At 48.7% G+C, this 14,999-nt stretch overlaps 1 protein-coding gene across 7 annotated transcripts in view; it reads left to right on the forward strand.

Moving 5' to 3' along the window:
* DGCR2 (DiGeorge syndrome critical region gene 2) overlaps positions 1-14,999 on the forward strand; it is a 51,975-nt gene that overhangs the window by 6,727 nt on the left and 30,249 nt on the right. For 4 of the 7 annotated variants that reach the window (XM_075533339.1, XM_075533340.1, XM_075533341.1 and 1 more), the window contains exon 2: positions 7,667-7,789. The exons of the other annotated variants lie outside the window; for them this stretch is intronic. In XM_075533339.1, coding sequence (XP_075389454.1) covers positions 7,667-7,789 — 123 coding nt within the window. The remainder of the gene's footprint in view (positions 1-7,666; positions 7,790-14,999) is intronic. 7 annotated transcript variants of the gene reach the window in all.

Here is a 14,999-nt window from a genome sequence, read left to right on the forward strand (position 1 = left end):
GCCGAGTCAGTGAACGTGTAAGCATCTCAGCACTGGCAGGGGTCTCTACACGGGTGCTCCAGCACCCAGGGCTGCATTGGGGTAGGTCCACGTGGCTTCTCCTCAGGGTTGTCTTGCAGGAAGTGAGCCTTGCAAGCTGAAGCAGGGAACTGGCTAAGGCAGCTGCACCCTGGTGCGACCATCACAAAGCAAGAGATCTAAGAACTCGGAAGGCGAGGCTCACCGAGCCATTTCTCTCCACCCTTCAATTAACCCCACATGTGTTTATCGGCCAGGTTGGCACAGTAAACTAACTATCTCAGAGAAAGATGAGGCTGTCTACTCCGTGTACTCTTACAGCCTCAGAAGCTGTAGGGTCACTGTGAGTTGGAAACCACTTGATAGCAGTGGGTTTGGGTGGTGCGCTGGGTTCAGCTGCTGGCTTCTTCGTGAAGGGTAGGTGTGAATCTGCTAGCTGCCCCGTGGGATAAACCTGAGATGGTCTCTCCTGTAAGGATGGACAGCCTTGAAAAAGCCTCCCTCTGTTCTAGAGAGTCAGCAGTTCGAAAACAGCAGCTGCTCCACAGGAGGAAGTGGAGGCTTTCTACTCTTGTCAGGGGTGACAGCCTTGGAAACGCACCGGGGCAGTTCTGCTCTGTCCTGTAGAGTCTCTGTGGGTCAGAAGGGACTCAGTGACAGTGAGTTGGTTTGGGTTTATTTTCTAGAGTCACTGTGAGCCAGTGGGTCTGATGGCAGTGGACACTGTTTTCAGTGACACCGTCCTTTCTGAAAATCATAGTGCCCGCACTGTTCTGAAGTGGTGGTGAAGCCCACGAGACAGAACACGGTGACACAGACTTGCTTTTCTGGAGTGCGTCTGGCTTCTCCACTGTGCTGTTGCCTCCATTAGAGTCCTCCCTCGTCAACACGCAGTGGGATTGCCTTGGATTGCCTTCTCTGACACATTTCCGCCTTCCTAACTTTCCCAGCCTTTACTTTATAACCTGCTAGAGATTTACAATAATGTGTGCCTGCTTCCTCATAAAGCCAATTTTATACTTAAAACCTGAAAACCTAAACTCACTACCATCAAGTGATGCCAACCATAGCGGCCCTGTAGGACAGGGCAGAACTGCCCCTGTGGGTTTCTGAGACTGTAACGCTTAGTTTTAAATCATTTTATTGGGGGCTCTTAAACAGCTCTTATCACAACACCTACATCCATCCATTGTGTCAAGCACATTTGTCCATATGTTGCCATCATAATTTTCAAAACATTTACTTTCTACTTGAGCCCTTGGCATCAGCTCATTCCCCCTGCCCCCATGAACCCTTGATAATTTATAAATTATGTTTTTCCAATGTCTTAAACCGGCTGCTCTCACTTTGTCCCCCTGGTGGGGGTAGGGGGGTTATATGTAGATCATTGTGATCGGTTTCCACTTTCTCCTCCCACATTGCCCTTATCCTCCTGGTGTCGCTACTCTCATTATTGGTACTAAGGGGTTTATTCTGTCTTGGATTCCCTGTGTTTCAAGCTCTTATCTGTACCTGTCTGTGTACATGGTGTGGTCTAGTCAGATTTGTAAGGTAGGATTGAGGTCATGATGGTGGGGGGGGGAGGAATCATTAACTAGAGGAAAGCTTTGTGTTTCATACAGCTCTTATCATAATACATTCATACATGTGTCAAGCATACTTGTACATTTGTTGGCATCATCATTTTCAAAACATTTTTTTATTTCTATGTGAGCCTTTGGTATCAACTCATTTTTTCTCCCTCTCCCTCCTTCCCTCCCTCCCAAACCCTTGATAATTTATAAATTTTTATATTTTTCATGTCTTACACTGACCAATGACTCCCTTCACCCACCTTTCTGTTGTTCGTCCCCCAGGGAGGGGGTTTATATGTATGTTGATCATTGTGATCCCCCTTTCTCTCCCACCTTCCCTTTCCCTTCCTGGTATTGCTCTCTAATTATTGATCCTGAGGGATTTATCTGCCCTGGATTCCCTGTGTTTCCAGCTCTTATCTGTACCCATGTACATGATCTGGTCTAGCTGAATTTGTAAGGTAGAATTGGGATCATGATAGTTGGGGGGAGGAAGCATTAAAGAAGTAGAAGGAAGTTGTGTGTTTCATCGGTGCTACACTGCACCCTGACTGGCTTGTCTCCTCCCCGAGGAGATGTCCAGTGGTCTTCAGATGGGCTTTGGGTCTCCACTCCACACTTCTCCCTTTCATTCACATTGATAGGATTTTTTTGTCCTGGGTCTTTGGAGACTGTAACTCTTGGTCAGAGTAGAACGCCTCTTTCTCCCAAGAAGCAGCCGCTAGTTTCTAACTGCTGACCAGCCCAAGGAGTCACCACTCCACCACCAGGGCTCCTAGCGTTTGAGACTCATAGGGGTGCAATTTTCTTCTAAAGCACCTTTTTAAAATCTTTTACGTGGATCAGCGTAATCTGTCCACATGGTTCAGAATTCACAAGTTCAGACAGGATTCAACAAATGCAGACTGGTGCTGAACCCACTGCAAAGCCAGGGCTCTTCCTGGAAGTAATAAGACACGTTTAAAAGCTGACAGTGACATGTCAGAAGGAAACAGAAGCTGCCTTGACTCCGTTTCCACTGGTCAAAGCAAAGTTCACTCATCTCAGTGAATGGCCATAAAAGAGCATCACTGAATACAAAGAAGGGTCCCTATGAAACTGCCATCCCGTGGATACCAACAAGCCTGGATTCTGTTCAGGGTTTCGGCCGCTATCAGTCTTTATGGGAGCAGGCCGTTTCATCCTTCTCCTCAGATCGGCTGGGGCTTTGAACCATCAGCCTTGCTGTTGGCAGTCTAACTGTTCCCGACGACACAACCAAAGCTGTCCCCATGGATACTAAAACTTAAAAGGAAGGAGACACCTTTTTATAGTAGAACACTGATTGAATAACATAGACCAGCTAATAGAGAAAACCACTGTTCAGAACCATCGCCGTGGCAACTGATTCGAGCTAGAATGCTTACAAAATGGACAGGGCACACCCCTGCAGCCACTGCTCTCCCGCCAGAGTTCTTGGTTCAAGAGTTTTGGAAAAGGAATTTCGTACCTTGGAATAATGAACGCTTCTGGAGATCCAGAGGGCAGCAGTTCAGCAGGGTTAGGAAAGGAGAAGGAATAGAGACAGGAAATGGAGGGGAAGTGGAACGAGGGATGCTAGCAGGCGAGGGTGGCAATCGGCGATGCGGAGTGTGCCTGAAACGCTGAAAGGAGAAACAGCTGCTCCGGAAACATTTACCCAGTTCACAACACAAAGTTTAGAAGAAGAAAAACGTTACCTCTTGGTGGAGAAATCCAGCAGACATCACTCTTCTTGGGACAAAATGGCACCAAGTGCCTCCAGATGCCTCCTCTGAGAAGGGGTGGGTGTGTGGGGAGGGGTTCTGAGACTTGTTAACTCTTTCTCTCAGTGGTTTTGAAATATCAACCTTGCAATTAGCAGCCCAATGAGTGACCGCTATGTCACCAGGACTCCTGTTGGTGTGTAGGGAGGCATGTCAGAGAATTCAGGGACGTACTTGTCGACCACAGTAGGAGTGTCTGTTGAAAGCAGGTTAGGGCTCACCTGGCTTTGCAGTTCCCCCTGGGAATCAGGCTTGTGCATGTGTACAGAGGTGCCTGTGAGAAAGAGACCTGGCTTACCCCCTTGGGGCTTGGTCTGGCTGGCCACCACGGAGGTATAGACTCCGTTGCCTAAATCCTCTATTTTCTGGCTGAACCAAGAGAAAAGGGGTCCCAGTTGTCGGGTTTGGAGCTCCAGGGCCGGGAGGCAGGATTGGCCACCCCCAGTATCAGAGTGCAGCTCTTCCAAGCTTCCATTGAACTGTGCTGGCTTTGGTACTGGGATTTGGGTGACAGCTCAGCATCTGGGACAAGTTGCTCTTCTACATAGATTGCTTCTGTGGCTTTACACTCATCTCTTCTGTAGTAGATGCTCCTTACTTATCAAAACCACAACCAAAAGCGCAAACTCACTGCTATTGAGCCAATGCCGACTCATAGTGACTCTATAAGAAAGAACAGAGAACTGCCCCTGTGCTGTGGGTTTCCAAGCCTATAACTCTTTACGGATGGAGTAAAACATCCCATCTGTCCCCCAAGAGGAAAGGAGAAGCTTTTAAAGGGAGCTTAAGTGGGAAGGACAATGTGTCTATTCATGAACAACGGTAGAGAATTCAGGGAATTGGGACGACATGGGCGGGGCTATGGTCATTGGATATGAGCACCACAGGTGTTCAAAAATGGAGTCCAAGGGAAAGGTTTCCGGGTAGGATGGCATCACTTCTTAGGGGATGGCGCGCAGGGCAGCTAGTTCCTCGGGTTCAAGTCCTCTGCCCCATGTTTCTGGCTCAGGTTCACCCCAGGTGCCGAGCGTCTGCCTGCTCGGCTCCTGTGCCTGGCTTGAGGTGGTCCAGTGGGGAGTGCTGCCGAGCCAGGGTGGGGACTAAACACGTTCTCTTCCCAGGGGAGAGAAGCACATATTCTTGCAGGGGTGACGAAGATTGAAAGTGATGCAGACTTTTGTAATATGCCACAAGTTCAACGATGGAGCCCATTGGGGAAATCCTCAAAATCATCTGAACTTGAGAATTGGGGGTGGGGGAATCCTGCCTCTTTCCTAAATTTCTTGGTCCAAGGGGCTACAGAGTGGTGGGCGATGAGGGGAAGGCAAGCTGTGAGTGGTCAATTGCCCTCACGGGAAGGGCAAATGATATTTAGGAGGTTGTGAGGTTGGCTGCTAACTGCAAGGTCCAAAGTTTGAAGCCACCAACAGTTCTGCAGGAAAAGGACAGGGCTATCTCCCCCCCCATAAAGAGTTGCCGTGTTGGGCACCCCCTTACTGAAGGGTCATGGGGAGGAGACGAGCCAGTTAAGTTGCAGGGTAGCAATGATGAAACATACAACTTTCCTCTAGTTCTTAAATGCTTCCCTCCCCCCACTATCATGATCCCAATTCTACCTTACAAATCTGGCTAGAACAGAGGATGTGCACTGGTACAGATAGGAACTGGAAACACAGGGAATCCAAGACAGATGATCCCTTCAGGACCAGTGGTGAGAGTGGCGATACCTGGAGGGTAGAGGGAAGGTGCGGTAGAAAGGGGGAACCGATTACAAGGATCCCCTAGGGGACGGACAACAAAAAAGTGGTTGAAGGGAGACATCAGACAGTGTAAGATATGACAAAATAATAATAATTTGTAAATTATCAAGGGTTCACGAGGGAGGGGGGAAGGAGGGGGGGAAACGAGGAGCTGGTATTAAGGGCTCAAGTAGAAAACAAATGTTTTGAGAATGATTATGGCAACAAATGTACAAATGTGCTTGACACAATAGATGGATGTATGGATTGTGATAAGAATTGTACGACCCCCCAATAAAATGATTTAAAGAAAAAATGTTCTGAAAAAATTTAAATAAATAAAATAAAATCGGTGGTGGGTGGGAAAGAGTTGCCATGTCAAACTCACAAGGGCAGTTCCACCCTGGCCTACACGTAGGGTTGCTATGAGTCAGAATGGACTTGAACTCACAGTGAAATCCTGAAGAACATTACATAGATTGTTGGGAATGCCCGGAAATGCTTGTTTCTCCCTCCTGGTTGTGCCTGTCCTATTCTGTGTCCTGGTGCCTACTGAGGTGCCTCAGTGTCCTTCCCTCGTCTGCAGTATCCACTCCTGAACCATTGGGCCTCTGGTACTGTTTGGTCTCCTCCTCGGCTGGGCCCTCACCTGAGTTGAGTTCTCCTTGCCAGCACGTGCTGCCCCCTCCCTGCATGGCTGCCCTGGCTCAAGCCCTTGGCCATTGGGCCTGTCAGACAACCTCTCAGTTAGATTCCTTCCATCTCTCAGGCTTGGCTCAAGTCTCAGCCAATAGCAGTGCCACGTGGGCTCCGTGTTAGAACCAGTGGTGGGCCAAGCTCTTCACCAAACTCTGACCTTGAAGACAGAAGATAACCCGTCCCCCTTAAAGGCCCATTTACCAGGGAGCCCTCTGTTTTGTGTGGGCTGTCTCCGTTATTCCGTAGTCCCTGTGGCAGAGTGGCTGCTCCACGGGAGAACAGCGAGGCTTTGCGCAGCCACAGAGGTTTACAGCCTCAGAAACCCACAGTGCCTCTAAGAGTTGCACTGTGTTGGAATCAACTTGATGACAATGGGTTTGGGTTGTTTGTATGGTGGCTTGTGAGTTAGGCTGCTTACTACACGGTCAGCAGTGTGACTCCAGGAACCCCTCTTTGGGAATAAGACGAGGCTGTCGGTTTCTATAGTGATTGACAGCCGTGGCGCTCCTAGGGGGCAGTTGTACTCTGTGCTGTAGGGCCACTCCGAGTTGGAATTGACTCAGCAGTCAGTGAGCTTAGACAGCTTGTTCAGTGACAGCCGTTACATAATGTGCCAGCATGATCCTTATTTCCACATTCATCCGTGTTTGCATGGATCCCCCCCCCCACACACACACACACTTCAGAGTAAGCATTGGCTGTTTGACCTCATAGAGATGGTAGTTGTTTATTCATTTTAAGAAGTACACTCATTGGTAATATTGCGCACACCATGTGTCTGTTTTTTAGATGGTAGATGACCATTTTCTTGGGGCGATAGTCTTGGGGATTGCTCTAGTCTCGACCATCCAGGAAGTTTGTGCTCTGTAAGAATTCGGGGTGTGAGTCTGCGTTTGTCCACAGTTCACTCAGGGTCCACCTATGGAGCCCCGTCCGTGGTGGCCAGACAGCAGCTCGCTCTTCCCGCTCAGGTCTGCCCTTTTTCTGAATGGACCAGGCAGTAAGTAAGCATGTGCAGCTTCGGGGGCCACATAGTCTCTGCTGTTGGAGCACAGACCGTGCACATTGGTGGGCACTGACTGTTTCCAAAGGCAGGTGGGCGCACAGGATTTGGCCCGCTGGCGGCAGTGTTCGGCCTCTGCCATAGTTCAGGCTTTGTTTTGCTGGCGTTTTACCACTTTCTTCATGCTGCTTCTTGACTGACGGACTTAGCTCACTGGCAGCCTTTGCAAAATGGCCTCTTGTCCTTCTCCAGGCTTTCCCCCACTCGTCCACTCATACAAGGGGCTTCCCGAAATTCCACTCTCCTTAGAGTCCATTTATTGCACTCCCACTCTGTGTTGAACTCTTATGTTGTTGTTGTTGTTTGGCTACCAGTCCACCTGACCGATAATGCCTGAGGCCCTGCTTCTCTGAATGTTCTTTCTCATTACGCTGTGTACCCTCTCCTGTGTCTATCCAGCTGCCTGCCTTTCAGAGATGCACTCTAGCCCCTCCTTCCTTCAGGTGTTTGGGTGCTGTGTGAAGGTGCTGAAGGAAGCACGGGCCCTCTTGTGTGTCCCCCCCCCACACACACACACACACAGTGCTGTGCTGCGTGTGGCTCAGCATGGCCTGTAAAGTAATAGTCTCAGTGGTTTCTCTTCTGCTGACTTAGCTTGGTGTCATCTGGCTCTTGGTGCTTGCTGGCTCTCTCCCTCTCTTTCTCTGTCTCTCTGACTGAGTATCCAGGTCCTCCCGGAGCAGGGGGTCTGCAACAGTGCTGCTGGGCCCTCTGCCCCGAGTCTCAGGACCTTGGTGGTGAGCTCCTGCTGTCTCTCCTTCAATAGCCTCTTGCCCTTTGGTTCCACAGAGCTGCAGTGCAACCCTGGGCAGTTTGCCTGTCGCAGTGGCGCCATCCAGTGCATCCCCCTCCCTTGGCAGTGCGACGGCAGGCCTACGTGTGCGGATGAGAGCGACGAAGCTGACTGCCCAGGTGAGTCTGCATGAGCGCAGGCTGCAAACACGCACACCTGCAGGTGGTCACGCACATCTGCACATACTCCCTCCTCGCTGTCTAGCGTGGGGTATGCTCCTCGGGGGAGATGGCGTGAACTGGCACTCTGGACTACTCCCACGCATTGCGAGGCCTTTTGATCTGGCGACCTCTTCTCTCTCTTTCTCGCTGCCTCTCCCCTTCTCCCAGTCTTGTTTAACCGGGTCCTAAACACAGGCATGTCACAGCAGTTACAGGATGGCAGCGGTGTGGGGTGATACGACCGGCTCTGCCTTACGTCACCCTTCGAGCTTCAAGTGCCTGTCCCTCTCGCCCTCGCTTGGTGCTCAATGCAGATTCCTTTGGAGCTGAACTAGTGTCGGGAAGAGTCTGCCATTAGGCCTGCCCAGCCCCTCTGCTCTCGCTCACTAGGAATGTTCAAGTGGGTGTCCTCCTGGTGAGGGGAGGGTGCAGGGAGTGGTCCCAGGAGGTCTACATGGTTGGTTGGCAACATGTTTCTGGCCTAACACCCTTGAGGATTATGACAGTAAGTCAAAGAGTAATACTACAAAATTGGAGAAACCTTTCTGACACAAAAATAGCAACACGGGACGCTGTTGTCATCCAGCCAAGTCACAAGTCAGTGTTTCCCCCAGTAGAGGACAACACACACACACACACCCCCACACACGCACCACCAGCAGGGGTGGGCTGGGACTTCCAGGGGCTGCAAGCACAGATATTGCCAGTTGGATCATCCAAAAGCTTGTATTTGCCAGGCGAGTGCTAAGCAGTTTATGTGTTTATTTTCCAAATAGGAGACAGTAGACAAAATCCGTTTGGTCCAGGGCTACCCATCCCTGAAGGTGGCGTCTCCGTCTCTCTAGCCCTCCAAAGAAGTCTGCTCTCTTGAAAGTCTGCAGCGGTAAAGATCAGGGCTAGAGGCCGGGTGGGTCAAGGTTCCCTACAAAGTTCTCACAGGACAGTCCTTGCTACCCTTGAAGACTGAGCAAGAACACTGTCATCATGGGGAAAAACTCCTCAGCCCAACTTTGCTGACCTTGAAGTTTACCGTTTCCTTAAAATTCCTTCCTAATAGGCAGTCCTTTCTGACTTTCCCTCATGTACACACATGTATACATACTGACGAGTTGCTGTTGTGCACAGGGTCTCCGTGAGTCAGGACTGACTCAACTGCGCTTAGCAGTAGCAACAACAGGTGCACGTGCATGCATGTGCTGCACTCCTTTCACTTAATCCTTGGTGTGCCCTAGCATTCACCAAAATAGCCGTCTTCTTCCCTCCCGTCTTAGTGGCCTCGTTTACCATAGACAGCCCTTACGTTCCCCATCTCCCACAAAAGAACAAGTGTCTACCACCTCTCACCCCTACATATCCTGGGTCCCTGCTGGGAAACATCGTTTTCAGGATATTGGCTGCTGCACAGAGAAAAAACCCGATACAGTACTTGGCCCTTTGGGGACTGGCTTATTGCACGCAGCGTAGTGTCCTTCAGGGCCATCCACAGTGAGGTGCTAAGCCTCCAGACCCAGTAATCAGTCCCACTGTGTGTGTGGTTATGTCTGGCGAGCAGCTGGACTTGGCCCCACTCTATAGGTATATGTGCAGCCCAGACACACATCCATATGTTTATATGCGCCTTCCTAGACACTTAGAAGGGTAGATCAAGATGAATTGCTACTAGAGTTCTAGGTCACACTTCCCTGGGTTTATTCCAAACAAAACACGTTTAAACCTGCTTCCGCCGTCAGTGGATGACTGCAGACAAGTTTCCTCAAGAACAGACTTGTTTTAGTCTTGCTAGGGGGCTTCCAAAAAAAAAAAATCAACAAAAAACCCTGAAGTGTTGAACACCAGTTAGCTAGCTCAAAGAGCTGATCTTTGTCTTTTAAGCAAGATTGCCGCTAATGACAGTTTTATGGAATGAGTCATACCCAGGCATGAGTCTTGGACTTACTGATAATGATCCAAAGAGCAAGGCTCAATCAAAACCGTGGCTGCTCAGGAGACTCGCTGGCCAGTTAAATTCTGGCTTGAGAGGTCAGCTCAGAAGGCTGTGCTGGGAGTTTTTTGGACTCCAAAGGGTACTGCGTGCTGGATTTTCTCAAAGGGCCCAGGTGATCACGGAGGCTTGTTCTGAAGGTGTACAAAAATGGAAAACGAACTTTGGTGAGAGAAAGGACAGAAGCGTGTACTGAGGAATTTCCCCCCATCATGCTAATGCATTTACTCAGTTGTCAAGGGTAGCAAGGACTGGGAGTTTTGTTGGGAAATCTTACCCCATCCACCCTCTGCCCTGATCTTGCTCCTCCGACTTTTTGGTTCCCCAAATGCAAGGACGATTTCAGAAGAATATGATGGGAGTCCTTCGAGGATACCAACATCGCCATCTCACGTGACATCCAACTAAGAGAGCAGAATTCTTCTGAGAAGGGTTAGAGAGAGCCCACTTCTTCAGAAGTGTACAGGCTCAGACGGAGGACAGGTCAAGAAACAGTAGCTTCACATTTTGACGTTTTTGTTAACAATGGCCCCTTTGACTTTATAGCAGTACTTGTTGACTCCCCTGTCTGTAAACCATACACGTTATTTCAGTTATGGTTGCAGAGTTGTACTTCACAAATTGGCTTCAACTTAGAGTGACTCTCTAGGACAGAGTGGTACTGCCTCTTTTTATAGAAAGGAGGCTGCCACGTCGTTCTCCCTCAGGATGAGCACTTAACCCCCTCACCACCAGAGCTCCTGTATGTCTCATAGCATTTACAGAATCCTCCTTTTCTCTTGTATCGAGTTGTGCTCACTTAACCCTTATTCAGTATGGTGTTTTCCGGCACCAAAACTAGTGTTTACTGTCTTGAAAGTGAACACCACCCCTCTTATCTCCCATCCCTGGCAACCATCAAATAACAGTGCTTTTTAATAGATCTATTCAGAGACTGCATCCTTCAGTATGATTTGCAACTTTCTTTTGTGGCGCCCCCCCCCCAAATAAACAAACAAACAAACCTCACTGCCACAGAGTCTTGCCAACTCATAAGAACCCTGTAGCACAGGATAAATCTGCCCCGTGGGTTTCTGAAACTGTCGGTCTTTATAGGAGTAGAAAGCTCCTTAAAATGCTCACAGCTGCACCAATAAGCATTGTGATAAATGGAGACAAGATGGAAGCTGTGATGAATTTCCCTGTACTTGGATACACAAGCTACACTCAAGAAGTCAACGACATATGGCATTGAGCAAATCAATACAAGACCTCTTTCCAGTTTTCAGAGCAAAGCTGTCTCTTGGGGGACAAGGTCTACCTGACCCACGCCATAGTGTTTTCCGTTGCTTCATGCATGGGAAACGTAGACGATGGATAAGGAAGACTGTCGAAGAATCGATGGGTTTCAGTCATTATGTTGGTAGATTATTGAAAGTACAAACGACTCTGTCTTGGCCAAAGTACAAGCAGAATGCTCCTTAGAAGCAAGGATGACGAGACTGTCTCATGTACTTTGGCCATATTGTCAAGCGAGACTGGTGGATAAGGACATCGTGCAAGTAAAGTAGAGGGCCGGGGACACACTCATTGTCTCTTACGCTGAACGAATTAGAGGGGGGAAAAAAATCAGTGCTCAAGTTGCATTATTAAAAGCGATCCTACGAGCAAAAAACATTGAACAATGCAGGATGCATGAAAAAAAGAAAAATAATACACAGCCTCACTGTCCCAAGAAAGCTGGTCCATACTCATCCATTTCCAGAAGCAGCATGTGATCAAGAACCAGTGACACTAAGGGAGGGCGTCCAGGCTGCACTGCAGGCGTAGCCAAAGACAAGGCGCTAAGAATTGATGGCACTCCTGTTGAAATGTTTCCGTAAGCTGGTGAAGCACTGGAAGCCAACTGACTGGAAGAGATCCATATTTGTACTCACTCCAAAGAAAGGTGACCCAACAGAATGCTCCAATGTAGAATCATATCACTGATATCACCTGCACATAAAATATTTCTGAAGATCATGCAACACCGATTGCAGCCGTTCAAGAGGCTCAGTCTGAATTCAGAGGAGAACGTGGAACAAAGGCTATCATTGTGGATGTCAGGTGGACCTTGGCTGACAGCAGAGAATACCAGAAAGATGTTTACTTGTTTGTATTGGCTGTGCCAAGGCATTCCAACGTGTAGATCATAACAAACTATGGTTAGCCTTGAGAGGAATGGGAATTCCAGAACAGTTGATTGTGCTCATGTGGAAACTACTTGATCAAGAGGCAGCTGTGCAGACAGAACAAAGGACTGCTGCATGGTTTAAAACCAGGAAAGGTGTGTGTCAGGGTTGCATCCTCTCACCATATGGATTCCGTGTGTATGCTGAAAAGATAGAGAAGCTGGCTTATGTGAAGAAGAATGTGGGGTCATGATTGGAGGAAGGCTTGCTAACAACCTGCAATGTGCAGATGGCACAGCCTTGCTTGCTGAAGGTGAGGACGACTTGAAATACTTGCTGGTGAAGATCGAGGCTTGCAGCCTTCAGAGTAGATACAACTCAGTGTAAAGAAAAGTCCTCCCACCTGGAGCAGTAGGTAACATGAGAAATGGAGGCAAGAGCGACGTCGTCAAGATTTTGTCTTGCTTGGACCCAGGCACCCCTCATGGAAGCAGCAGTCCAAAAGACATTGCATTGGGTACATCTGCTACACAAGACCTCTTTAAGGTGCTGAAAAGCAAGATGTTACCTTGAGGAGCCGTGCACCTGACTCAAGCCACGGTATTTTTAGTTACCTCATATGCACGTGAAAGTGGGACATTGGCCAAGGAGGACTAAAGAAGAATCACTCATTGGAACTATGCTGGCAAAGACTAGTAAAAGAATCATGGATTGCCAAAGAATCAACAAGCCTGTCTTGGAAGGAACACAGCCAGAATGCTCCTTGGAAGCAAGATGAGACATCATGCTTGGTAATGCAGCTCATCTTCAAGGCCCTCCACGTCTATGTCCTGGGGGCTCTCCGGCTTTCCTTTAGGCTGTAGTTCATTAATGCTGGCTGGCTATGGGGGGTTGGGTGTGGGGGTGGGCACTTGATGGCTGCCTTCTGGGCAAGCAGATCTGCCCGAGTAGTTTTCTGCGTTTCTTCTGTGCCAGTGTGGCCACACGCACGGGACAGCTGCTGCTTGAGAGGCTGCCGTGTGAGCCGCTCTTGGCCTTTCACAGCCTTGGGCACCCAGTGCTTCAGTCTGGGCCCTGCATCCACACCCACCAGCACTAGAACAAGTGCTTCAGCTCTGCCGGGGGCCAGTTGATGCTCCTCATGGGTGTGCTCCCGTGCCCTCTCCACGCTCGAGTGTCCTTCTGTCCCCTGCTTTCCACTCCTGGCATACTCATAACTCATAATGCGTGTGCAGATTTACTTGGTGGGACTCCTCCATCCCGTGGATTGTGTTCATCTTTCTTTAGTCTTTTCTCGCCATTCTCGGTTCTAAGGAGCTTTCTGTCTGTACTTTTTTTTTTTTAATCATTTTATTGGGGGCTCGTACAATTCTTATCACCATCCATCCATCCATCCATCCATCCATCCATCCATCCATCGTGTCAAGCACATATGTACATTTGTTGCCATCATCATTCTCAAAACATTTACCTTCTGCTTGAGCCCTTAATATCTACTGCTCATTTTCCCCTCCCTCCCAACTCCTTGCTGTACTTTATCCGAGACAAACCTGTTTGTTGTTTTGGCCATTCATGGTACTTTCAATATTTTTCACCAGCACCACGGTTCAAATGCATCAATTCTTCATCAGTCTTTATTCATGCGTGTGAGGCATGGGGAAAACGGTGGCTTGAGCCATTCACACTGTAGTCCTTCAAGAAAAGACCGGGCTCTTCAGCACTTTGAAGAGGTCCTGGGCAGCAGGTTGACCTAATGCAGTGCCTTGCGTGTGACCTCTGGACTGCTGCTTCTGTGAGCATGGTTTGTGGATCCAAGCAAGCCAAAATCCTTGACAATGTAAAAAATTTTGTTAGGCATAGCCCAGTTCCTTCCTCTTCTACTTTCCCAGCTATGGGTCTAGAACTCAGCTTTCTAGCTTTCAAAGGTTTCAAATGCTGTCTTTATCAATCAAGACAACTTTGAGAGAGACAAATGATAAATGTCTAGGATACTGAGACAACATGCCTGAGCCAGGATTGTCCCTGGGCAAGTCGCAATGCATGATCACCTTTGATCACGACTTCTGGTTTCCAGTTTCTGGCTTTTGCTGTTTTGTTGGCCTTTGTGAGTATATGCCCTTGTAAAACTCCCATTTCTGTTGTTCTAGTGGGCTTCAGGACGTGTGTGTGTATGTGTGTGTGTGGTGTGTGTCTCTCCAATCTGTTATCTTTGAGTGGAAGCATCGAAGTGTTGTTCATGTTTCTTAAGCGCAGAGAAATGGATCCATTAGCATGGAGGTAGAAAAGAGAAACCTTCAGATACAGACAGACCAGGAAGAAGTCAGGAAAGCTGCCGTAGCTTTTCTTAGGTAGATAACCAAACACCGAGCTTGTAAAAGAGACCGTGATGAGAGAAGATGGTCTGGATTCCAGGAAGTGGGACCCCAGCCCAGGAGGTCAGGTGATAGCGATGCCCTGTCTAGATAACAGCCTGCTCAGGTTGGAAGACAAAGACAGAACTTTTGGAGGGAGGCTTCCAGGAAACAAGGCGAAACTGGTGATCTAAGTCTTTAAACAGTTTTATTGCTGGTCATCTTTACCTTCTGTAGCTAAGAATCAGCAGTGGACATACAACAAACGAAGTAAATTCCTAACGATCAACTCCAGGAGAAAGGAAAGTCTCTTAGCGAAATAACGCTTTAGTCTAGTATTGGGCTTGTGAGTGCTATTTACATTGTGGCAGTATTATACTGACCTGATTTACTGAAGAAAGTGATTCTGCTCGGTGGGGCACTTTCATCCACATGTAAAATGTATGAAGCTAGAAGGAGCCATGCAGGTCTGTTATTTGAAAATCCACAGGTAAATGCTGGGGGGTGGGGGGGAGAAGAGCTCTTCTTCAGTTTATTGTTGTACCCCACACCTCTCCACCCTAAAGGTTTTGAAGACCCCAGACTCCTTGAGTGAATGAGCAGCAGGGGCTCCTGGGCACCTCCTTTGCTGCCTCTTGGCTTCATTCACCAGCCCAGCCCTTGATTCCTGCAGCCTGTGCTTGCTG

The sequence above is a fragment of the Tenrec ecaudatus genome, chromosome 16 (assembly GCF_050624435.1).
Source record: "Tenrec ecaudatus isolate mTenEca1 chromosome 16, mTenEca1.hap1, whole genome shotgun sequence".
Classification (NCBI taxonomy): domain Eukaryota; kingdom Metazoa; phylum Chordata; class Mammalia; order Afrosoricida; family Tenrecidae; genus Tenrec; species Tenrec ecaudatus.